General features: G+C 43.5%; 1 protein-coding gene across 4 annotated transcripts in view; it reads left to right on the forward strand.

Annotated features, from left to right (window-relative positions):
• COBLL1 (cordon-bleu WH2 repeat protein like 1) overlaps nucleotides 1-23,798 on the forward strand; it is a 155,108-nt gene that overhangs the window by 59,367 nt on the left and 71,943 nt on the right. For 2 of the 4 annotated variants that reach the window (XM_019480440.2, XM_019480441.2), the window contains exon 1: nucleotides 21,660-21,763. The exons of 1 other annotated variant lie outside the window; for it this stretch is intronic. In XM_019480440.2, coding sequence (XP_019335985.2) covers nucleotides 21,675-21,763 — 89 coding nt within the window. In that variant the 5' untranslated portion in view covers nucleotides 21,660-21,674. Of the gene's footprint in view, nucleotides 1-13,107; nucleotides 13,297-21,659; nucleotides 21,764-23,798 lie in introns of those variants that run through there. One more of the 4 variants, XM_019480445.2, reaches the window with a different exon arrangement.

Below are 23,798 nucleotides of genomic sequence, written 5' to 3' on the forward strand. Positions count from 1 at the left end.
TTAACCTAGCTTCTGCTTGGGTGTTGGGGAAATTCCAGACCCAAAGGTTTCATTATATGCTAAACTGTGAAAATGGCTTCCAGAGTTGCCATTTGTAGCTGAATTTTAAATTGTCGGGGGCGGGGGGGATGTATCTAATATGCCATATGTCTTCTCACCATATAACATACAAATCCAAAGGAATTTCAGTAAATAAATAGGATTTATTCATCTCCCAAAAAGGTTGGCCCCTACTTTGGTAAATTAATCTGCAATATATGTCTTATTAAGTAAAATAAGAACCTGTTGAGATGATTTCTTTGTACTGGGTCTTTCCAAAATTGGTAGTGTATGTTTAAGCATGGTTTTTTTTGGTTTGTGTTTTTTTTCCTCTTTTCCAGATTCTTTTCCCTGCTTGAACTCTGGATACTACTGACTTCTTTCTTTTTACCTCTATATTTACCTGCTCTTCATCTATTTGTTTTCTCTCATATGTGCTTTGTCCTTTTTCCCCAAGCAGGAGAGCCTCACTGCACTCCTTTCAGTGCTGAACCCAGGTTCCAAATACCCTCAAATGCAATCATATTTTGATGCATAAGGGAGATATATGTGATGTACCATGTACTTCTTGCATACTACATACCCCCAAATAAGACATGCTGCTTTCCCAGAAAACAAGGTTTATGTCTTAGCTGCCTGCCTTATACGCTTACACCACTGAAACAAGTGTATATGGTACTTTCCTAGTTTAGATGTACTTTACATTCTAACTAACCTAAAAGCACTAAAGCAGAATAGACTGATACAAACAAAGTGGTATGCAAATACCTGTAAGGAAATATTACTTAGTGGAAAAGGCATCCAGAAGTTTTTAGCTTATATGGTGAGTGGGGAACTCTCAAATATCTGGACTGTGCATAATCAAACTTAAATATAAAGGTAAATTGCAAACATGCCACGCCACATCTAAGGAAAAAACAGTTGCAGTATTTCCAAACCACTTGGAAAATTCATGTCCTTATTCTCCTCTGAATTACACTCTCCAAAGTTAATACTTTTGTGTTGATCAGAAGCAGTTTATCTGTCCACTAAAGGCCAGACAATTTTACTAATAACAAAGCTAATGAAGACTAAATGCCCATTTTTAATAAAGCAGGAATTTAATATGGCAAAATGCTCCTACTTACCTCAGGTTTCCTGTTAATTTTACTGATTTAAGACTCCAGTTTCTCATGGGTCCCCTTAAATAACAAAACTATTCTAGGGATAGATAGATAGATAGATAGATATGTTTAACAGATATTCTTTCTACAACAGTAGAGGGGCCATGGCTCAAATGTTTCCAAATACAAAGAATTTATTCCTTAACTAGAATGCCAGCAAATAATAAGTCAGTAATTATTACATTATGTAACTGCAATCAGATTTTTGATCTCTGGATAAGAGCCAATAGCTTGTTCTTTATCTTGCAGAGATACAAGCTTCTAGTTACTGTGGCTATAAAAATATGCAAGGTGGTATCTTTTTAATTTGTAGAACTGTTTTTGATACTTAGTAGTCATGCATGTTGACTTCAGAAATAAAATACAAGGGGTATCACTTTTGAAAATCCTGTTTTTGGCAATGTACAAATGCTGGTTTTCGCTGCTTAAAAATTGCAAAATATATATATGAACTCTGCCAGCTTGCAAGGGGAAACCCGCTGTTTCCCATGGTTTTTCTCCTTTAAAATGAGAAAAATCTGCATTTTACTACATTTCTTCAGTGACAAATAGAAAACCCAGATCCCTGAAGATTATTCATGTACTATCTGATTTTTTTAAAAATACAAAAGTAAAATTGAACCAAATGCCATATGACTGACTTTGTACATCACCTGCTTTGCCTCTTGCTGCTGATGTTCCTAGGCAAATAGTTGATAATTTCCTTTAGGCAAAAAGATTCTTATAGTTTTAAACTTCTGCCATAGATTAGACCAAATTCTGCCCTAGATTAGGTCTCTGCCCTTCAAGTAATTGTTGATGCTTCCTGAAGCTGTGGAGATTTTTTTTCCCCTTTACTGAATTTTTTTTTTGAGTAATCTTTTATTTTTTCATCCTCTACCTCTCCTACTTCCCCTGTAGGCTTCTATTTTCTTTTTCCTTTTAAAGTTCCATAATAGTAAATGTGTGATTATTCAGCTCTTGAAGTTTTGAACTTGAGTGGAAAGCAAGTATTTTAATATTTGAGGCAGCTCTAACAAATTTAATTCTCAGCATAAAATATTGTATCCTACTTTACCATACCAAGAAACATTTATTGTTGAGACTGCCCTTGCATTAGAGTGATTTAATGATCTATAGCAAAAGCTTTGTTATCTGGCACCCGTGGGGAATGCGGGGTGCTGGTAACAAAATATGTCAGTTAACTAAGAGGCCCGAACAGGCGTCTTGGGAGGTGGGCCCCACGCAGGCTGCCCCCTCCCCTCCTGTGACTCAGCACCACAGGATACTTTGCTCTGGGGGCTTGGCGAAACCGGAAGTGTCATGGTAGGCACTTCCGGTTTCACTTTTACCTTACAAGCTGGCATGCCAGCTTGTAAGGTGCCGGATAATGCAGTTTTTACTGTGCCTACAATATGCTTGAAAAGTGAAAAAAGCATACTTCTAGAAAAAACAGAACCAGCCTTTCTTTATCTGTCTCGTAAATGTATATGAAATGGAAGTGCCTGGCATTTGCATTGTCTCAGTTCTCTAATGATAGTTTATAAAATGGCTATCAGTCTTTTATTAATGTTAAGTAACAAATGTCAAACTGGGTAGTGTTTGAGTGTTTTTCCTACAAGGTGGCTCACAAAATTAAAGTAATTTTAAGCACAAAGTAATAATTATAGTTCTTCTAGCACACTATGGCTAGAAACAGAAATTCAAGAAGCCTGAGCCTAAACAGATCTAATCTTTACAGATTAGTTTAACCTGGCTAGACTGAACTGGTTTGTAACTGCACAGACATCCCCTCTGGACTGAAGATATGCAGGCACACGCCTGCAGTGGCTCAGGCTAAAAGCTGTGGTGCGCTAGAGCAGCCCTCTCTTCCCTTCCACCATGTTGTTGCGAAGGGGGAGGGGAGGTGGCGAGGCCCTGGCAAGACCCTCTGATTAGGGAAGGGTTCCCCACCCCCCACCCCTTGCTGCTCCTGACCAGCCCAGCAGGGAGTTGATAACACAGCATTTAGCATCCCATCAAAACAAAAGCTTCTCTTATTAGTTCAAGTTCTTCTAATAGATTCATAGATGTTAGGGTTGGAAGGGACCTCAATAGATCATCTAGTCTGACCCCCTGCATATGCAGGAAAGAGTGCTGGGTCTAGATGACCCCATCTAGATGCTCATCTAACCTCCTCTTGAAGACCCCCAGGGTAGGGGAGAGCACCATCTCCCTTGGGAGCCCGTTCCAGACCTTGGCCACTCGAACTGTGAAGAAGTTCCTCCTAATGTCCAGTCTAAATCTGCTCTCTTCTAGCTTGTGGCCATTATTTCTTGTAAACCCTGGGTGCGCCTTGGTGAATAAATACTCGCCAGTTCCCTTCTGTGCCCCCGTGATGAACTTAGAGGCAGCCACAAGGTCGCCTCTCAACCTTCTCTTGAGGAGGCTGAAGAGGTCCAGTTTCTCTACTATCTCCTCGTAGGGCTTGGTCTGCAGGCCCTTAACCATACGAGTGGCCCTTCTCTGGACCCTCTCCAGGTTATCTGCATCCCTCTTGAAGTGCGGCGCCCAGAATTGCACGCAGTACTCCAACTGTGGTCTGACCAGCGCCTGATAGAGGGGAAGTATCACCTCCTTGGATCTATTCGTCATGCATCTGCTGATGCACGATAAAGTGCCATTAGCTTTTCTGATGGCTTCGTCACACTGCCGACTCATGTTCATCTTGCAGTCCACTAGGACTCCAAGATCCCTTTCCACTTCCGTGCCTCCAAGCAGGTCATTCCCTAGGCTGTAGGTGTGCTGGACATTTTTCCTCCCTAGGTGCAGCACTTTGCATTTCTCCTTGTTGAACTGCATTCTGTTGTTTTCTGCCTGCTTATCTAACCTGTCCAGGCCTGCTTGCAGCTGTTCCCTGCCCTCCGGCGTGTCCACTTCTCCCCATAGCTTTGTGTCATCCGCAAACTTGGACATTAGTACATTTCACTCCCTCGTCCAAGTCGCTGATGAAGACATTAAAGAGTATCAGTCCAAGGACTGAGCCTTGCGGGACCCCACTGCCCACACCCTTCCAGGTCGAAACCGACCAATCCACCACGACTCTCTGGGTGCAACCCTCTAGCCAATTCACCACCCACCAGACTGTGTAGTCATCCAAGTCGCAGCCTCTTAACTTTTTCACCAGTATGGGGTGGGATACCATATCGAAGGCCTTCCTGAAGTCTAAGTATACGACATCCACCCCTCCTCCTGTGTCCAGGCGTTTCGTAACCTGGTCATAAAAAGACTAGATTGGTCAGGCACGATCTGCCTGCTATGAACCCGTGCTGGTTTCCCCTCAGCATAATTTTTCCTGATGGGCTCTCGCAAATGTGAGCCTTGATAATTTTTTTTTCCAAAGACTTTGCGAAGGATGGAGGTGAGACTGACTGGCCTATAGTTGCTCGGGTCCTCCTTCCTCCCCTTCTTGAAAATGGGGACCACATTGGCCCTTTTCCAGTTGTCCGGGACTTGGCCCACGCGCCACGAGCGTTCAGATATTCCCACCAGTGGCTCTGCAGTGATGTCGGCCAGTGCCTTCAGCACCGTTGGATGGAGCTCATCCGGGCCTGCCAACTTAAAGGCATCCAGTTCTTCCAAGTGACTCTGCACCATCTCAGGGTCTACGCATGGAAGTCTGGCGCCTTGCTGCTGCCTCTCTCTACAACCCCAGTGAGAGACTTGTCGTGCCCCTTGCTTAGGAACACTGGGGCAAAGAACTCGGTGAAGAGTTCAGCCTTATCCCCCCTGTCCGTCACCAATTGTTTCTGCCCATTTAGCAGGGGTCCTATTCCTCCCTGGGTCTTCCTTTTACTCCCTATATATCTGAAAAACAATTTCTTGTTGTCCTTTACTTGGGATGCCATCCTCAGCTCCATGGTAGCTTTGGCCCGTCTAACTGCCTCCCTACAAGCACGAGCAGAGGAGGTATATTCGTCTTTGGTGATCTCTCCCTGTTTCCACTTTTTATGTGCTCCCCTTTTGGCCCTTAGGCTGCCCTGGATTTCTGTGGTCAGCCAGGGAAGCCTCCTGGCCCCTTTCCCTCTTTTACCCTGCACGGGGATCGTCTCGCTTTGTGCCCGAAGGATCGTTTCCTTAAGGCACAGCCACCCTTCTTGGGCTCCCATCACTTCAAAACTCCTACTCTGCAGTGTGTCCTTGACTAATCGCCTGAGTTCATTGAAATCAGCTTTCCTAAAGTCTAGAACTTTCACCATACTAGTTACCTTACCCACTCGACGTCTTATGGTGAATTCTATTATTAGGTGATCACTGTCCCCCAGATGGCTACCGATCTGTAGGTCCCCTACCATGTCATCCCCTGTTGCCAATACCAGATCCAGTATGGCATTCCCCCTAGTGGGACTGTGTACCTCCTGTGTCAGGTGGAGGTCCTGTACACAGGTTAGAAACCTCCGTGAGTGGTGGGACTTTGCCGTCTGTGTCTCCCAGCAGATGTCTGGGTAGTTTAGGTCCCCCATGACTACCGCCTCTTTAGCTTTTATGGTCTCCGAGCTGCCTCAGGAGCCCCGAATCTATTTCTTCCCATTGATGTGGGAGCCTGTAGCAGACCCCTACCACCAAATCCCTTTCTCCTTGCCCCCCATGTAGCCTAACCCACAATCCTTCTACTTCCTCATCCTTGGATTCCGTCTTGATGAGGGTCGATGTATATTGCTCACTGACATAGAACGCAACCCCTCCCCCTTTTTTCCCCACCCTGTCCTTTCTGTACAATCTATAACCCTCAATATGTACCGCCTAGTCGTGGGACGAATCCCACCAGGTTTCCGTTTAGCCCTACTAAGTCATAGGTGTTTTGTGCAAGCAGGAGCGCTAGTTCATCCTGCTTGTTCCCCATGCTCCTAGCATTAGTATATAGGCACTTGAGCCCTGCGACAGGTGCCTTTGCTGCCCCCCCAGCTCCAAGTCCCAAGGGGCCCCTTATTTCTTAACTTCTCATTTCTTACCTGTGCCGTAGTGCTGGCCACCCCGCGGCTTGCAGATTCCCAATGTTCTCTTTCTTCAGGCTGGGCTGTCCTTGTGGGTGCCACATGGTTTGGTGGTCCATAGCTTCCCCCGCCCTCATCTTCCCCTCCCCCTGGTGAGCCTAGTTTAAAGCCCGCCAGAGGAGATCCACCAACCTAGAAGAAAACACACACTTACCTTTGGGGGACAGGCGAAGCCCATCCCAACTGAGCATGTCCCTTGTCGTGATGTGCAGGTCATTGTCCAGGAAGCCAAAGCCTGCCTTGAGACACCACTGCTGAAGCCGCCAGTTGGTCTCTTGGATGTAGTTTTCATGCCGTCTTCTGCGTCCGTTCACTGGTAGGATGGAAGAGAATACCACCTGTGTACAGAGCTCCCTCAGCACGCTGCCCAGAGCACTGTAGTCCGCCATCAGGCGATCGGGGGTTCTCCTGGCCGCATCATTAGTACCCACATGGACTAGGACCATGGGGTAGTAATCGGTGGGCTTGATCCTGGCCTGGATTACCTCCGTCACGTCCCGAATCTTTGCTCCGGGCAGGCAGTATACCTCTCATGTTGAGGGGTCCTGGCGACAGATGGGCCCTTCCGTACCTCTCAGGATGGAGTCGCCTATGACGAGCACTCGTCGCCTCCTCCTCTGGGTCCGCTTGGATCTCTTGACCTGTTCGGAGCGTGAAGAATGTGGTGTTTCTTCCTGCCCAAGGGTTTCCTCCTCCCCTTCCATCTCCTGCAGGGTCACCAGGGCCTCATACCTGTTCTCCAGTTGGACTGGAGGAACTGGTTCCTGTTCGCTGCGAGCAGCTCTGGTCCTGGATGTGACCGTCTGCCACTCTGCTGTGGAGGGCATTCCCCAGGTTGCTTCTTCTTTAGGTGCCTGGTCCTGCAGGGAAAGGAAATAACTGGTCTTAAAACACCTTTTTCCAGGGAAGAATGGAGGGACCAGCTGACTTGTTGATTAGCTCTAAAAAGCCCTGAGCAGACATTGTCCTGTCTGCTTTTGTCCCATCTCCCTTACACAGACACCTCTTAGCATTTAGTTGGGATACCATATGAAACAGGTTCATCTCAAACCGGTTTTAGCCATTTTCAGACTGGTTTATGTGCACTGAATGTTTGTTCTGTTACAGGTTTAAACCACTTTCTGATTATTTAAACAGGTTTATTTGTAATGTCTGTCCTTGGCCTATGGTGCTGGGGTGGTACAGGCAGCAAGATGCACAATTAACAGCCCAGAGGCGGCAAGTTTTAAAGCCATAGTAGAAGTACTTGACATAGCCCTGTCAGATTCCAACAGATCTGTGAGTTCAGCTGAATCCCTTGTCACACAGACATGGAAAAGAAGTGCAATTATTTAATATGCTGTTTTATATCATGTAATACTAGCAACTATTTTCGGATTTGGGGAAAAAAAAGTGATTAGGAACCAGTGGTTCAAGTTCCTTAGATGATTTAGATAGCTTTGGAAATTGTACCCCATAGCTACTCAATTGATGAGCTTTTATAGTTGTCATAATCTCTATGGCCTACAGCAGGGGTTATCAACCAGGGGTATGCATATCTCGCCACTTTACCTGCACCTAGGTACTCCTGCTTCTCTGCACTGCCCAAATGTGGGGCAGTGGCAGGGCCATAAGGCAGCCTGTTCGCGGGCTTCCGGCAATTGCAGCAGGGGTGAGAAGGGACACATGCTCTGCAATGACGTAAGAAGTGGCTCTAGGGGGCTGGGGTTGGGGCAGGTGGTTGGGGTTGGGCATCTGATTAAGTTGTGAGTAGCTTGTCTGGGGGGCATGGCTTCTACTGCTACACACATTCTGGGAGTCATGGTGGGGCACGGGGCAGGGCAGGCTGCTGCTGTGGGCTGGAGACAGGGCTGCACCAGGCTCTTCCCAGCAGGGGGTGCAGGCTGCACTGGGGAGGGCAGCTGCAGTGCTGGAGGGGGCTCCAGCCACCTCAACATTTGCTGTAGCCTACTTGACCCCCACCCCATCACTGCTGCCACCTGCCCGGTGTGCACCCCCTGCCCCCGCATTGGGAAGAGCCTGTTGCAGCCCTGATCACAGCCCACTGTGGCAGCTCATTCTGCCCTGCGCAGATCCGGGAGTACATGCCCCCTGTGTCCTTGCAGGCTGTGTGCAGCAGTGGGAGATGCCACGCCTCCCTGCACTCCCCAGATGAGCTATGGTTGTCCTGCACTCCACTCCAGCTGTGCAGGGTCTGGCAGGCTGGGCATGGGGGGGTTCAGAATTTGGCACCACTCCAGCTCTGGGTAGTGCGGGGCTGGTGCTGGAGCAGGGAAGCAGCTGGGGCCAGGGTGGGGCAGGGGATGATAGATTTGTTGGTGTGCAGGATGCTGGCACCAGGCAACAACCCCAGGCACAGGGGAAGGGACAGGCCAGTCCTGGGCCTGGCTCGGCTTGCTCCCTATCCCTAGTTTCATAGTTGGTAGGGTTGGAAGGGACCTGAGCAGATCATCAAGTCCAACTTCCTGCCCATGGGCAGGAAAGAATGCTGGGGTCAAAGGACCCCGGCAAGGTGTCTATCTAGCCCCCTTTGAAGACCCCCAGGGTAGGAGTGAGCACTACTTCCCTTGGAAGTTGGTTCCAGATCATAGCCACCCTGACTGTGAAGTAGTGCCTCCTAATATCTAGCCTGAATCTTCTCTTGGCCAGCTTATGGCCCTTATTCCTTGTTATCCCCAGTAGTGCTCAGGGGAACAGGGACTCTCCCATTGCCTGCTGGTCTCCTTTTGGCCAGTTTATAGAAGGCCACCAGATCCCCTCTCAGCCTTCTCTTGTGGAGGCTGAACAGGTTCAGGTAACAGCCTCTCGTAGGGCCTGCCCTGCTGCCCCCTGATCATGTGAGTGGCCCTCCTCTGGCCCCTCTCCGTGTTGTCCATATCCCTGTTGTATCTTGTGGTGTGTGTCGGCTCCGTGTTCCCACAGCTGCATCGTAGAGCCTGGGTTGGGGGACCCTGGGCCTGGGGGGGGGGGGGGAGGCAGTGATGGACAGTCCCGCTCTCCTGTGGCGCCGGCCAGCACCGGGCTTAATTCCTTTGACAACCAAGTGCATGCAAACACTGATGTGACACTCTAAAATAAACAAGTTTAAATTTTATAAACCTATTCAATTTAATGAGGATTAAACCCCGTGGTGTATACAGGCACCCTTAGGTTGCAACTCGCTTGCAACAGGACAAATGTGAAGAGTGTTCTTACTTGGAACAGATTATTGGCACCCTGATGTTAATTATTTATTAACATAACATCTGGATCCCAAAATAACCATGCTGTAAACAATACAAACCTTTTTACAAATATTAAGAATGGAATTTTTTGTGTGCAATTAAACTATCTAATTAGGAATCTTATGAAGGACTAGCGAATTGCCCGTCAAGAATGACGGAAGGGGTGGGGGCAGATGGGGACAGACTGCCTCTACCCAGCACCCTGTACCACTGCTGCCTACCAGGAGCATGGGAGGGGGGGAGAAGCTTGCCCTGCCGTTCCCTCTGTCCCCCTCTGCCAGCACCCTATGTTGCTGTTGCTTCCAAGGAGCAGGGCTGGGAAGGGGAGTGAGGCCAGCACTGCTGGCCTTGCCTCTCCCCTCTGCCTCATCCCTGCTATCATAGTGGCACTCCACCGCCTCCAAGAAGCAGGGCTGGTGGGGTGGAGGGTGAGGCCACTGGTGCGGTGCTCTGCACTCTGATTCATTAGTGAAACAACCAGTCAGAGATTGGAGTGCTTGAAGAGCATTACAGACATCCGGACAGATGGACTAAGCCCTTTATTATATAAAAATTATATGGAGCTTTGCAGGAATATGAAAACTTTGCAAGCATTCCTATTCAATCTTTGTGATTTAAATGACAAATTGCATGTAATCTGGCTATTTTTCCTGCCTAAATATCACTAAAACTGTATGAAGTCATACTTAAGTTGTATGTCTTTTAATATAAAAGATAGAGTAAAAGCAGAGGTGGTGGTGGGGTGAAAGAGAGATTCTAAAATGTACCATGAAGGTTATCATTTCTTTCCACTAGTTATTTTTGATATCAAGCAGGAATAGTTTTCCTTTCTGGTAATGAAACCACTTGAAGACGCAACAAAGCTACTTAATAGTTTACCTTCAAGTGGCTACAGCAGATATGTCAGGATTAATGACTATACAAATCTGCAGAGGTGTTTATATGTAGGTTGTTTGGTCAGCTGGTGGCATTTATAAATAGCTAGGCTTAATGATGTCACTGTTGAACAGGAGGAACTGCAATGAAATCAGCATGCACACCCTGCCTTCTTCCCCTCCATCTCTATATCCATTTGAAAGAAATTCACTTGATTTAGGGGAAGAAAAAATTGTGCCCTGTTGGAGGTAAGCAGAAAAGAAGTTTTTAGTAAGTCTATAAAAAATGTGTTTGAAAACTAAATAGGTATGTAGGAGGAGTATTTGTATTGCTTGAAAATCTGTATACTTTTTAAAAGGGTCATATCAACAATTTATAATGTGTATACCGACACCTCCTCCCATTTCCTCTTCTATATGGTCATCTGTGCCTGGGTAACTTCCAATCTGGAAAGGCAAATATTTCTTAGAATGGTATCTTTTTATTGGACTAACTGCATAGTTGGGATAGAGTTAGACAAGATATTGAATGCCAGACAGTCTTAAAACATTTGGCTTATTCTTACAAGAGATGTGGTAAATTATTATAGAAGATTGATATCTATACTCCATTTCCATAGCTCATTGGGGTTTTAACTCCATGTTCTAGCCGTACTTAGAACAAATTCTGTACTTACGTACACACCTGCAGCAACATTCCAAATCAGGGGGATTTAATGGGTATAACTAAGCAAAATCATTCCTAACAGTGTTAATATTGCACAGAACACAGAGGCATACTTAATATAATCTGGTTGAAAATCATTGCCTTTTTTTAAGATTGGAATGATCCTGCCTTGAACCAGAGGCAGAGGTTAGACTAGTACAGTGATTCTCAACTAGGCTAGATGAGTACAATGATTTTCAACTTGATTTACAAAATGAACACAGATTTCAAATAGAAATCCATAGTGTCAAAAACATTCTGACCTGTTGCAAGTTCTTTGCAACAGAGTAATTACTTTATTTTTCTGTAGTCAAAAAACAAGTGAAAGCTAAGAGTTAACTTTTGCTTTGAATCTAACAAAGGATACCTTGAGCCTAGAAAGACTGAAAACCACTGCACTAGTAGGTGACCTCGTGAGGTCCTTTACAGTGCTGTTTTTCTGTGCAGTTGATAAATTGTGGATTCAATTTCCAGTAAATTGTTTTTAAACCTGTTTTAATTATTCAAAATTACTAGAATGTTTTATCTCCTTTGACTTTAAAGCAGTGTTCTCAACTTTTTTTTTAGACTCTTACCCCTGGGGAAGATGCCTGTTCCTACTTTTCACTTGTTTTTTTGACTACAGAAAAACAGTAGGGTAATCCGTCTGTTGCAAAGAACTCAAAGCCCACAGCAGGTCAACATGTTCTTTGCACTATGGATTCCTATTTTAATTCTTTCAGTTTATCTTGAGAATCCTGTTTGTACACCTAACAGGCTAACATTGTGTGGCATCCTACAGCACCCTTGAAAGATTCTCACAGTGCCCCAGGATGCCGTTGCACCATGGCACTCTGACTGAGACACATTGCTTGAAAGGGACATTGTGAAGGATTTTTAGGACAAACCTTTTTAGGGCCCTCGGTTGTAGACATGTGTTATATGTACAGTGGAAGGGTGTGTGTACACCTTCAGGGAGCTCTGACCTTGGTTCAGGCAACAAAGAAAGAATTTGAAGAATCTTGCTCACTCAAGCAAATTCTTTATAAAAAGCAGTCTACTGCCTGCATATAATTATAAAGTTAAAAACACAACAGTGAAACTGATAAGCATTCATTGAAAGTAGTGGAGAAACATAGCCCTAATTCACTGATCTACTATTGAAGAAATTAATGTCTTTTGTTTTAATTAAAATACATACTCCCTTTTATTAGCTCCATTAATTCTAAAATCAACAATATTTAGAAAGCATTATAAGTGCCATATGTATAATTGACTTCTTACATTAAAGTGTGGAAATACATTTCAAAGCATTTTTATTCTTTTTATGCATACCAATACATTAAATATTTGTATTTCCATTCATTCAATATTAGTTTTTAAAAATCTATTTACTAAAAACTGTAGGATTTTTTTTTTTAACTCTCAATTCCTGGAGCCCTTTTTAATTTGTGAGCATTTTAAAGCAAATATTAAGCTCTTTAGGTCCTAATTTGAACTAACAGTCCTTTCTTAGTATTAATTGTGGTAATTCAGAAGAACCTTTAAATCATTTAATAGAGTAGGATCTTGCCAATTTTTAAAATTGCTTAAAGGGTTAACACAGGTTAATCTTTTTCCCTCCCTTTCCTTCCCTCCACTCCCATGGGGAAAAAAATCATAATTATCTGAATCATCTAAAATATAGATTGAAATAAATTCTCTCTTCCTGCTCTCTCTTCCCAAGAGAGCAGGAATTAGGAGGGGTTTTACAATACCGTTTGGGTGTCAGGAGAGCAACAACTGCACAGAAGTCACTGCTGTTAAGAATCTCCTTGCAGTGACCTACTTTGAAAAGAACTTCCCCCCCTACCTGCTTGTCTGTTCTGGGAATCCAGCAAGGATTGGATCAGGGAGGGAACCAGTGTGAACTTGCTCAGGAGGGGTTAGGCAGAGAAGGTAGTTGGTGATACGTCCTGTGTCTGGAGCCTGTTGCAGAAAAGATCACCACCTTCCTCTGTGCAAGGGGAGGTATTGTCTCTCTTGGTATCTGTGGTCAGGAGCGGCCAGCCAGTGCGTGAGTTGGATGAGGGGAGGAGAATAGGAGGAAGGCTTCTGTTGTCAGCAATAGTGAAGTGTGCATTTGAAAGCTATTAGTTATTCCTATGTTATGAAGAGTTCTGGGATAGGACTTGGATCTGTTTCCCATATCACCCCTTCCCTCGACACTAATAAAGACCAAAAGTTATCTTTTGGCTTCCGCATCAGCTACAACACTACTTGTATCCTCCTAATTCTTTGAGACTTCTAATAAATAAGGTAAGACTAGTTCCCCTGTTTTTGGGAGAGGGGGATGGGAGAGCGATGTAAAGGCCAAAAATTGTAAAAGCAAAAAGCTGTCTGAGCAGTGAAAGATTTACTGTCTTCTTAGTTTTGCAAGAATGTAAGCCCCAGCCTTGTACTTCTTGGCTAGGTTATCTATTGTATCAAGCCTAAAGGCAAGTTAGTCAGAGCTTGAAAAATATACTCATTTTGTCCTAGCCTGAGAATATGGAGGATAAAGAATACCTGTACAGTCAGTTCCCACTAAATCATACTCCTCTGCAATATAAAGGACAAATATTTGTTATGTTACAGTTTCTGGCCCTTTCCTCTCTTTCTTTCTTTTTATTTCCTTTCCTATAACTGATCATGCTATGTAATCTTGCTGGAGTGCCTCCCATTTCTGTGGGCACTCCATTTCTGCATTCTCACTCACTTTCTCAAGTGTATTCTTTACAGTTTTTCCCTAAGCTAAGTTTTATATACCTGTTATAGTTTTTTTTTGTTTCTCTTTCTTCTTGCTGCACCCTTTTCTACTACTTGAACCCTTCCATCTCCCCCTTCTTTCTTCTGGCCATCCATGAACATTTAGGCCTTTTGAAACTTTACCACACACCATGTAGCTCACAGACATGAACCTAAAAGCCAAAGACTAATGCAAAATATGGAAAGAGCAAGGAGAGTGGGCTTGCCTTATGGTTGGTGGCAATCCCTATGTTGAAAGCTGGCCCTTTGCTACATGGAACATCTGGGAAAGGGGAATAGCCTGGGCCAGGGGTCAGCCATGTTTTTGAGCAGAGTACCAAAAACACCCCCAACCTTGACTTGCAAGATGTTGGTGTGCCAGGGGCAAAAGGCTGGGGAGCCATGAGGGGCCTAATCCTTGTTGTGGCCCTAGCCCCTTCCTAACTATCTGGATTTATGGCAAATAGGATGGGGTAGTATGATGAGAGGAGGATTTGGCCTGATGTCTGTCTTTCCGACTCTTGGCTCCCGTGTTGAGGAATGATTATGCTTCTTTCTCACCCTTAGACTCTCTGCTTCCCAGCTCTTCAGTCCTTCCGGGGAATAGCTTCAGTGCCTAATTCCACAACAGTGTATGCTTAATTGCAGAAACAGAGGAAAATTGATATTATTTTTCTTTTTACTGTTTTAAATAGGAGCTATAAAAGCTGAGAGTATCAGCAACACTGGGTTTTCTGTCTGCAGGCTTAAGACACACTGTCAGTTCACATTCGCTTCATAATTGGTATATCCCAATAACCTAGAAACTTGAAATTTTAAAGAGGGTGAACTTTTGATTCGATAGAATTAAGAATACTTGCCTGAGCAGTTGGGGGGAAAAAATAGGTCAATGTGAACACTTTTCTGTAGCTCTACAGAAGATCTGAAAGTTGTTCTTCTCTAATGGAGCTAGCATAGGCTTTCTTGAGTTATGAACACTTGAAAGATTTACTAATGTATCAAAGTTAAGCTTCCCCTTTCAGCTTAGACTGCTCTTTTCTTCCTCTGTTTTATCTGTTTGTTCAGCCAGTTATATATTTCTTAAGAAGTGTTGTAGATTGGCTTCTTTCCCATTCCTTTTGGCCACTTTCATTATGGTAGTAGTTCAAATAGCAAACTCTGAATAGGTTGTCATGAGGTACTAGTTAAAACTATAAATATCTTTAATGTCACCTGACCTGGTTTGTGAGGTTTTTTTTGTTTTTTGTTTTTTTTCTACATAACTTTCACTTTAATCTAGGTTGCTTTATGAAATGGATACTCTGCTAAAAGGTTGTAGATAAACTTGGAATTGCATACTGAAGGGAATATAGATTATGAATGTCTAACATGTTGGGTCTAACTATTTGCCTTCTGTTTTTTGGTTCGTTTGGTTTGTTTTTTATGTCCCTTTATATCCCAGAGTTCCCTTAACCCATTTTGGGACTAGGTTTTTCCTTCTGCAGAGAAACCAAAAACATAATTGAACAAAATTCCCATAAACCCTAGGGTTAGGGTGAACCTTTGCAGCTGGGGGTGCTGTCTTGGCTTAATAAAAGCACTCTTAAGCCTCTATACTCAATTTGGGAATAATTCATTTTTATTCTTTTGATCATGATGACAGAGTCTCAGGTTTAGTCAGTTGATTCTGATTCCCCTCTGCTAGTGAGAAGGCATTCCTAATGCCTAACAAGAAGCTAATTGGAGTGTTCTCTTTGTATGAGGCGAATTTGCTGTGGACTACCTTTCCCCCAATTACAGAGCTGCCCTGCCTTGCTAAACTTAAGTGCTGGCTGTGACTGTGGACTACAAATCCCAGAGGCATCTAGAAGCAGGAAGAGAAAGCAGTGAGCAACCCTGAAGAGTTGCTGCTGTTGTGATTGTGGACCACAAATCCCATAGACCTCAGGGGCAGCAGGAAGAGGAAGTGAACATGCAGCCCATGCTGGGTGTGTGCCAGAGAGCTGTGCTGTAGCCCCCCCCCCCCCCCCCCCCCCCCCCCCCCCCCCCGGTAGCTTCTGGCCTGAGCCACTGCAAGCATATGACTGCATTTCCTGAATCAAAAGTGAATGTCTGTTCATTTGCTTATTGGTTCAATCTTTACATCTTAGATTTTCCTGCAAAGACTGAATCAATTCAGCCTCAGGCTTTTTGACTGTCTGTACTTGGCCCAAATGGTTTTGCAGCCCTCAGGAAGGAAGGTTAAGTCCATTAGATCTTGCATATCAGTTTCAAGACCTGGTATTTACTCTGATGTCATGGTACTCTGGCTGAGATTATGATTATATTGCATGCATTTAGTTTTACTTTCTCCATCTGCTTTTTTGGCCTTTAACAAAAGGAAAAGGTTGCTTAAACTATGGGTAAAATGTAGCATTTTCTGTTTCCAAGACTACTGCTGCTTAGATGGCAGATAATCAGACAGGCAAAATGGTTTGTGCCAAATGGTCAGAAGGAAGCTGAAAGACTCATTTGCTGCTTGCTTTCTTTTAATGTGACCCAAACATGTCCTAGTTAAATGCCATGGTTAAGTTCCCAGTTATGTGATTTATTTCCATTTAGGACTACACCATTTCTTTTGTTCAAAAGCATGAGGCTGTTGAGGGAGAGACTCAACAAAGCCCCCTAGATTAGGGGAGAGAAACTGTTTTTTCTTTGACAGGCAGCCAGAGCAAATATTTAGAGTCCAAGTGAAGACTTTTTTTTGGGAGGGGAGTAAAGAAATCTCAGTCCAAGGTCTTTGTGCTTGAGAGAAGTGTTAAAATAAAGCCAGATACAAATCTGCAAGGATTTGATACTTTACCCTTGCTGCAACGTAGGTGAATAAAACCCTGGAGATAATCTGTTAGGATCTTCTTACCAATAATATTAGTAGTGTTTCAAGTAGCATAAACTTTGTTACAAAAGGACTATAGACCACTGTTTCATTTATTGTTTCCAGTGCCATCTCATATTTTGTACCAATTCTGGCTTTTTATAAAATTCTGCATTGTTGCATTTCCTAGGTAAATGGAAAGGAAAGAGCACCACAAAATATCTTTCAGTTGGAGAAATGTGGTGGTCCTTATCTCATCAATTATTTATTTGCCATCTTTATTAAAAGTAGAACCATGAGTAATAACTTTGGCAATTTTTGCTTTACAGATCAACATATAGGATTGAAGTGAACTATTTGTCTGCAGAACAAGTAGGACAAAGTCATTAACAATTTATAGTACTTCCATATTTTCACTTTCCCCATGTCTCTCAAAGCTAGCCCACAGGAATATTATTTTCTATTTCTAATACTGATTCCTTGATCCAACCCTTATCTTCAGTGTTCAATATTTGTCAGTTTTTAATGTGGGAGTCTAACGGGAACTAGGTTGGGAACTTTTAACTCTCATACATCAGTGAATTAATATTTACCTAGAGATAGTAAGATATTAAGTCTTTCATCAATCTCCTGAGGTAGTTCTTTAAGGCTGATACAGTTCAAAAATAGAAACTCTCTGACATGTACAGTGATACTTTAGGCCCCAAATTTAGGTTAAATGTTAAGATTTTCTACAAATATTAAGATGGGAAATTCCAGGAGTTCCAGTACAGTATTCTAAAGTGGTGTTTTATAGGCAATGTTCTTGTGTGTTTTGACTATGACTTTTTTTATATAGGATCATATATAAAGGTTATTTTTTAATGTCTTTAAATTATTTTTAATGGTCAGAAAATTGCACGTTTGTGCACATAGACATGTTCATGTACACACGTGTGCATACACGCACCCTGTCCCCTTCAAGAACAGTGAATAGAAAAAAATAACACCTAAACTCTAATTTAATACTTAACATTTGGAGCCTAATGGGATTGGTACCATGTATAATATGCAAACACAAGCATTTTTAAGGGTAGTGCTTATTAGAAATATTCAAATGAAAATGCTTTAACATTTTTTTTTTTCCATGTTCAGCTTTAATGTAAAAAACCTAAAGGCATAGGAGTAGTGAATGAACTGGGGATAGTTCTTATGTGAATGCTAAAGCTAAAAGTCATGGCTAGTTGATGGTCTTAGGAGGCCATCTTATCTTTTAGGGCATCTTCCACAAACATAGAAGACTGAGCAATTACTTAAGTAGGGAAAGGGTGGGGGAAATCATGGTTCTCCCACTACATGCAGAACTTTTGAAATTTCTCTCTCATGATCCCTTGAATTCAAGTGGCAGATCTCTACTGTAAATTTAAAATATATTTTCTAGGCTTCACAGGACAAAATTTAATTTTTTATATTTTGGGACCATTTCAACATCTCCCCCCCCCCCCCCCAAAAAAAAATTATTAAAGATTAATAATGTTTTGCTTATACCTGTAGGATACCCCCGTCAAGTTGCAGCATATTTAGACATAGGTTCAGGTAGCTAAACAGTGGATAATCACTGCAGAGGATAAACAAACCTACAACAGGGGTTCTTCTTTCTTTTCCTGTCACACTTTGTGCTTTGCTTTTAAGCGTTTTTATTTTCTGAAAATAGCTTATCTAAAGGTACCCTTTTAACCATCTGTACTTGGATATTAACAGGTTGGCAAGTATAATCTGCATTTTGTATATGGTATCTAATCGACCAACTAGTTAAAGAATGGAATTCTGTATAAGAAGTAGATTTGAAGGAATTTGCTTTCCAAAAATTAAATTTTAGTCTTTTTATCAAAGTGCCTCAAGGGGAGTGCTTGTTTGGGATCCTCAGCCTTGTCTGGTTTCCCAAGTATCTCTGGAAGCCAGACCAAACATGGCTTCTAGAGTAAGGGGAGCCCAAGCTCCATCTGACTGAGATACCTTTCTATCTCCTGACCCTCCCTGGTTATCTGCAGCCCAGCTTCAGGAAGCTACCTTTTTTTAAGACTTAATTTTCAAGGGACAAGTGCACCCCAAAGTCCCAAAGAGCAAATCGGAGAGCTCCACTAAAATAAAGCACATTTTGGGAGACAAAGGCCACATAAGGTTTTCTTGCCCTCTACAAATGGTTTAGTAGCTCCTCTGATCCCAATCCAGTCCACACAGCACAAGCACTCCACAGGCTTTTCAGCTGTCAGGCAGACGCTCTCTTATTCAAGCCCTTCCATCCATCTCCCACCCTCCCTGCCTCCTGACTGTCCCATGAAGTTTCAACAAAGCTATTCAATTTCTTTGTTGAAAGTGTATCTTGTCTCATCCACTGGGCAGCTCTGGGTTTTAGGAATGGTCTTATTAACCCTTCTTTACTTGTATATAAGCTGGTCAGGGAAATGGAGTCATGCATTATTACAACATGAACACATTTAAAGCAGAAATATTGCAACAAAGCTATAGTCATGGCTTCCACATAGAAGATTTCCACAATATTTTTATGAATATTTGTGACTCACTTTCTCTGTTTAGTCTTGGATGGCTTGTGAAGTCACCTCAAGGGGTTAGAGTTTTTTTGGGTTTTTTTGTTTTTTTTAAGAGAGACTTGCTGGGAATGGGGAATAGGTGAGCAATGGACTAGTATTTTACTAGCCATGTCTGGGTTAGGCCAAGGCTCTCTGACATTTGAATAGGTTAATCTAGTCCAGCGGTACTCAACCTTCAGTCCTGCAGGCTGAATGATTGGCACAGGCCCAGTCTGCAAGCCAGATTGGGTTTACAACACCTCCACTTGGCCCTGTGCTGGCCAGATTGGGCCTGGCATGTTGGCTGTAGAGTGCAGGACCACTCTGTCTCACCTGGGGGGCTCCCTATGAGTTTGGAAAGTGACAGCAGAGGAGTGGCAATGCTGCCATCACTCCCCCACTGTCAAGTTTTTGGATCCATGGGGGACCCCTATAGGCCACATTAAATGGTTCTCTGGGCTGGATCTGGCCTGCAGCATGGGGGTTGAGCATCCCTGATCTATGCTTTACAGTGGTAACCAGTTAAGGACATGGGTTCTGCCAAGTGGGCTAACCGTTTTGTAGATGACCTGCAATCTAGTGGATCACTTCCAAGGGCACCCAGATTGCTGAATGCGTCTGGTGAGTCATCTGAAAAAAGGACTGGAGGTTAGAAAAGGAAGGGTCTCTCACCAGCTATTTGTATGTGCATGAGGGAACAAAGCTGAATGGGAGAAGAGAGAGAAATTGCATGTGAAAGGCAGAGTCCATCTTCTGCAGGATAAGTCATGACCATTGGGTAAAAAAGGATGCTGGACTCTTTATGGAGGATACTGACTCAATGCTCAAGTGTTGAGCAAACTATCAAATGTTTGTACAATTTTTTTTTTTTTTTTTTTTTCTCTCCTGGTTGTGTTTTATTAACCAGACCAGCTAAAATAAATCGTATTTGGCTTTCAGAACATTTTCATTTCATATCCATGTATCTGATAACCTATTCAGGGACACCATTAGGCTGAAGCAAACCTGTAAGCTAGGAGTGTCAACAACACTGAAACTCTGGGGTAGCCTGAGCTTAAGCTGCTGGGGATTCTTACTGCTCCAGAGGTCCTCATGCATTTGGGATATAAAGTCCTTTTTTTGAAAAGTGGGGGAGAGAGTTGCTTACTTGCTTATTTGAAAGCTTTCTTAGAACTGAAGGAAAAGTTTAACATGCTATGGAGACTACATTTATTTCTACATGCATTTCTTTCAGCTAATTAATTTAAGGAGAAAAATAAAAATAGAACAGTTTTAATCTCTGTTTAAGGAGAGTGGGAAGTATGATTTCAAGATTAGTGATCTTGTGTGCACGTGGTGGCTCAAAATGGATCTTTATGAAGATGATTGATAAATATGAGATTATTTTCCATTAATAAAAGGCAGGAACCCACACCTTTTGATAGGAAAGATGAGTGCTTTGGGGTTTTGTTGAGCCCCTTCCCAACACGTACTGAACAAATCTATCTCCTTAATCAGTTTTGTGTCTGCGTGCAATTAGCTTACCTATACAGATTTGTCCCATTCATCATATTTCTATTGTTCTCCCCCTCTCCTCCCTTCACTTTCTCTACCTTTTTTTATCTGATAGTTTTCCCATTCAGTCCGTCTTGCCTTGTCCCTTAGACCAGGCAGCACTAATGTACACCTACAAGCAAAGGATTCAAGCCATTGGGTACAGTGTTGTTAATTGGTGCCCCTGGGACAGGGGCATCATGCACACATACATTTTCATATATCAGGCACTTCTTAACTTGGGGTGACAGGACTCCTGTCATGCAGCTTATTATCTTGAGTTGTATCCAGTGCCCCATCCCCAGGACTCAGTTCACTTCTGACTGTTGCTGACACAGGAACCTTGCTTTTCCTTATTTCCCAGAAGTGCAAAGTTTACTGGTGGAATATGGACTCCCGTTTACCTCTAGGAGCTGTCCTTTTTTAGCATCTATCTGCACAGGGCTCCTGCTTACATTGTCTTCTGCATATTTTCTGTTGATACGCCTTTGCTCTGTGACATTCTTGGGCCTTTGAACAGGAAGAGAGGTCTTTGAAAATTTGGAATAGAGTTTAAATAGACTAGGAATGGGTAGAAGCACAGGAGCCAGTTAACCTCCTCTCCCCCTGCTCCCCTATCCCCTACCATAAACCCAGCCAGTGTGGCTAGGGACAGAAATCGCACACAAACTGGGTTAAGTGATTGGGAACCTGGTTCAAATCTGCACCACAACAAAAGCTCAGTTTATGTGCACTGGGAGTTTGAGTGCCTGAAGGGAGGCAGAGTGGTTCCTGCCCTGCCCATGTATATGCTCTTGTCTCCTCCATTCCTCCTGGATGCTGTTTTGACCCTGCTGGTGTTACAAGCAGCCCCTCCCATTAAGTTGTGGGTGGGGGATTGGCATTTTTTAGTTCTGTCTAGCTTGTTTCACATTCTTTCCTTTCTTTGCCTTCCCTCAGTCAAACTCCTAGCACCACGCATTCTCCTGTAGCTAATGTTTTTCATTAGCTTTATCAGACAGCCAAGGACTTTATTTGTAGCAGCATTACAGCAACTTAACTCTCTTCGTTTCTATAGTGTGAGGTATGTACATGAAAGATCATGTCACTCTCAAGCTTTGTCTGTAGTGTTACTTGGAAAATTCAACTATAGCCTGAATGTCAGTTGCTCTCCTGCTGTTCAAGTGAGAGTTAAAACTGTTTTTATTCAGTAGGAACTGGGAGAAAGATTTAATGAGACTACAGAATACTTGGAGCCTCCTTACTTAATGTTAGAATCCCAAGAGACACCTTTTTGGTGGTTGAAACTGTTCTTGTGAATTAGTTACTAATTTAGTAATAGTACACTATTATAAAGTAAAGGCAAAGCAGTTTTTAACATAGTATTGTTTATGCTAGATCTCATTTACAGATGAGTTGGAAGGTTCTTGGATAAAGAAACTCTTGTTGAGGAAAGCGTATGCTACTAAACAGTTTCCTTTCATTACCATCTAGACAGCCACAAATGTAGCTTTCTCCCCTTATTAAGGGATGTTGGAATTTTTTGATACAAAATGACATTAAACTGAAGGTTGAAGAAAGTAGAGGTAATTTGAATGGGAGGGAGTTTCAGATAGGTGGGTCAAATCAAAGGGTTGGGATTCTCTAACAGTGACAGAAAGAGAAACTTTGGCATGAAGACAGCCAGCAGGGAATAGTGGATGTTGTGTGGGCCGGGCCCCGATCCCGCCGCCAAGTGCGAGGTGGGTGGGGGGGGGGGGGCGATCCGCGGCCCATCTTTTGCGCATGCGGGCTGTGGCCAGCAGCCCGGGCACGTGGGGTCGGAGAAAACCAGTGGCGAGCTAGAATTAGTCACAAACGCGTAGTGGTTGATTGAAAAGATTGTTTACTTACACCCAAAGAGGGTAGTGGTGTAGGCTGGACAGGTTTCCAGGCGCAGCTCCGCTTAAGTCCTCGCTAGAGGACTACAACAAATTCGGTTGCTCCCACGGAGTTGTTTAGGCTCCGCGGGTTCGGTTCAGTTCCCTGGTCCCCCGGAGTTGCTTAGGCTCCGTGGGTTTGAAAATCGGGTTTGCAGGAAAGGGATATGTCTTGGATTGCAATCGGTGATGGGGAGAGGCTAGAAGCGAAAGCTCCGCGGGTTCGGTTATTAAGCTTGAGAGAGGCGCGTTGGGGCCGCAAGGGTCCGCAGCGCTTGGAGATCTTCACACAGTACGAAGTCTCCTCCTCCTGGCGAGTTCTATTTCTCTTTCTAGTTTTCTCTCTCCCTCTCCGACTTGGGCGGAAACTACCCAAGCCTTTTATACGGCTAACAAGCCAATAGCTAGCCGCCACGTGTGCCTACATTTGGAACTGGCCAATGTGGCGTGAATCCAAATACAAATGGCGGGAACTCCTTTGCAACGTGCATCACTAGTATGCAAAAGAAATGCACCCTGCAAAGAAGCTGTAATTTGGCGGGAAATCTCCCATTGCACCAGAGTTCTCTCCCGCAGCAGAGAACTATCGTGCAAAGAAAGCTACAGTCGGCAGAAAAATAATTTAGCAGTGCTGAAGCGCGCACAAACAAAAAACCACAACTTTGGGTTGTGACAGATGTGAATGTGAAACAAATCCAGGATCTTGAAAATGAGCAGATAACTTTTACACTGGGTTTAGAGAATGAATGGAAGCTCAAAGTACAGACTCACTTCATGGAGTGAAGTTTAGAGCCACATCTCTCTTATGTACAAGACCTTGAGTATTAGCAGACTGAATATTGCCAAATGTTGAAATGAGAGTTTGCAATCAATTGATGGTAAACAGTTTAGCGTTACTGGGGTTAATATTTTGTGCGAACTAAAAGCACTGCAGGAAGATGTAATGCTCTTTCTGTACATCAATACAGTGCACAGAGGGTGCATTTATTGCAGAATTGACTAATTGGCTTCACCGTAAAGTGTCACAGTCTACACGTGCGATGGTATTAAGGCACAGTAAATTAACTAACTGTACCAAAGGATAGTACTGTTGGGGACAGTACTGTCCTACTGTGGAGTAATTTTTAGTCCACTAAAACACGGGTGTAGATGGTGAAAGGGGCTGGTTGGGGCATGAGGTGTTTACCACCTGGCTCTGCA

Source organism: Alligator mississippiensis, chromosome 4 (genome assembly GCF_030867095.1).
Source record: "Alligator mississippiensis isolate rAllMis1 chromosome 4, rAllMis1, whole genome shotgun sequence".
Classification (NCBI taxonomy): Eukaryota; Metazoa; Chordata; order Crocodylia; family Alligatoridae; genus Alligator; species Alligator mississippiensis.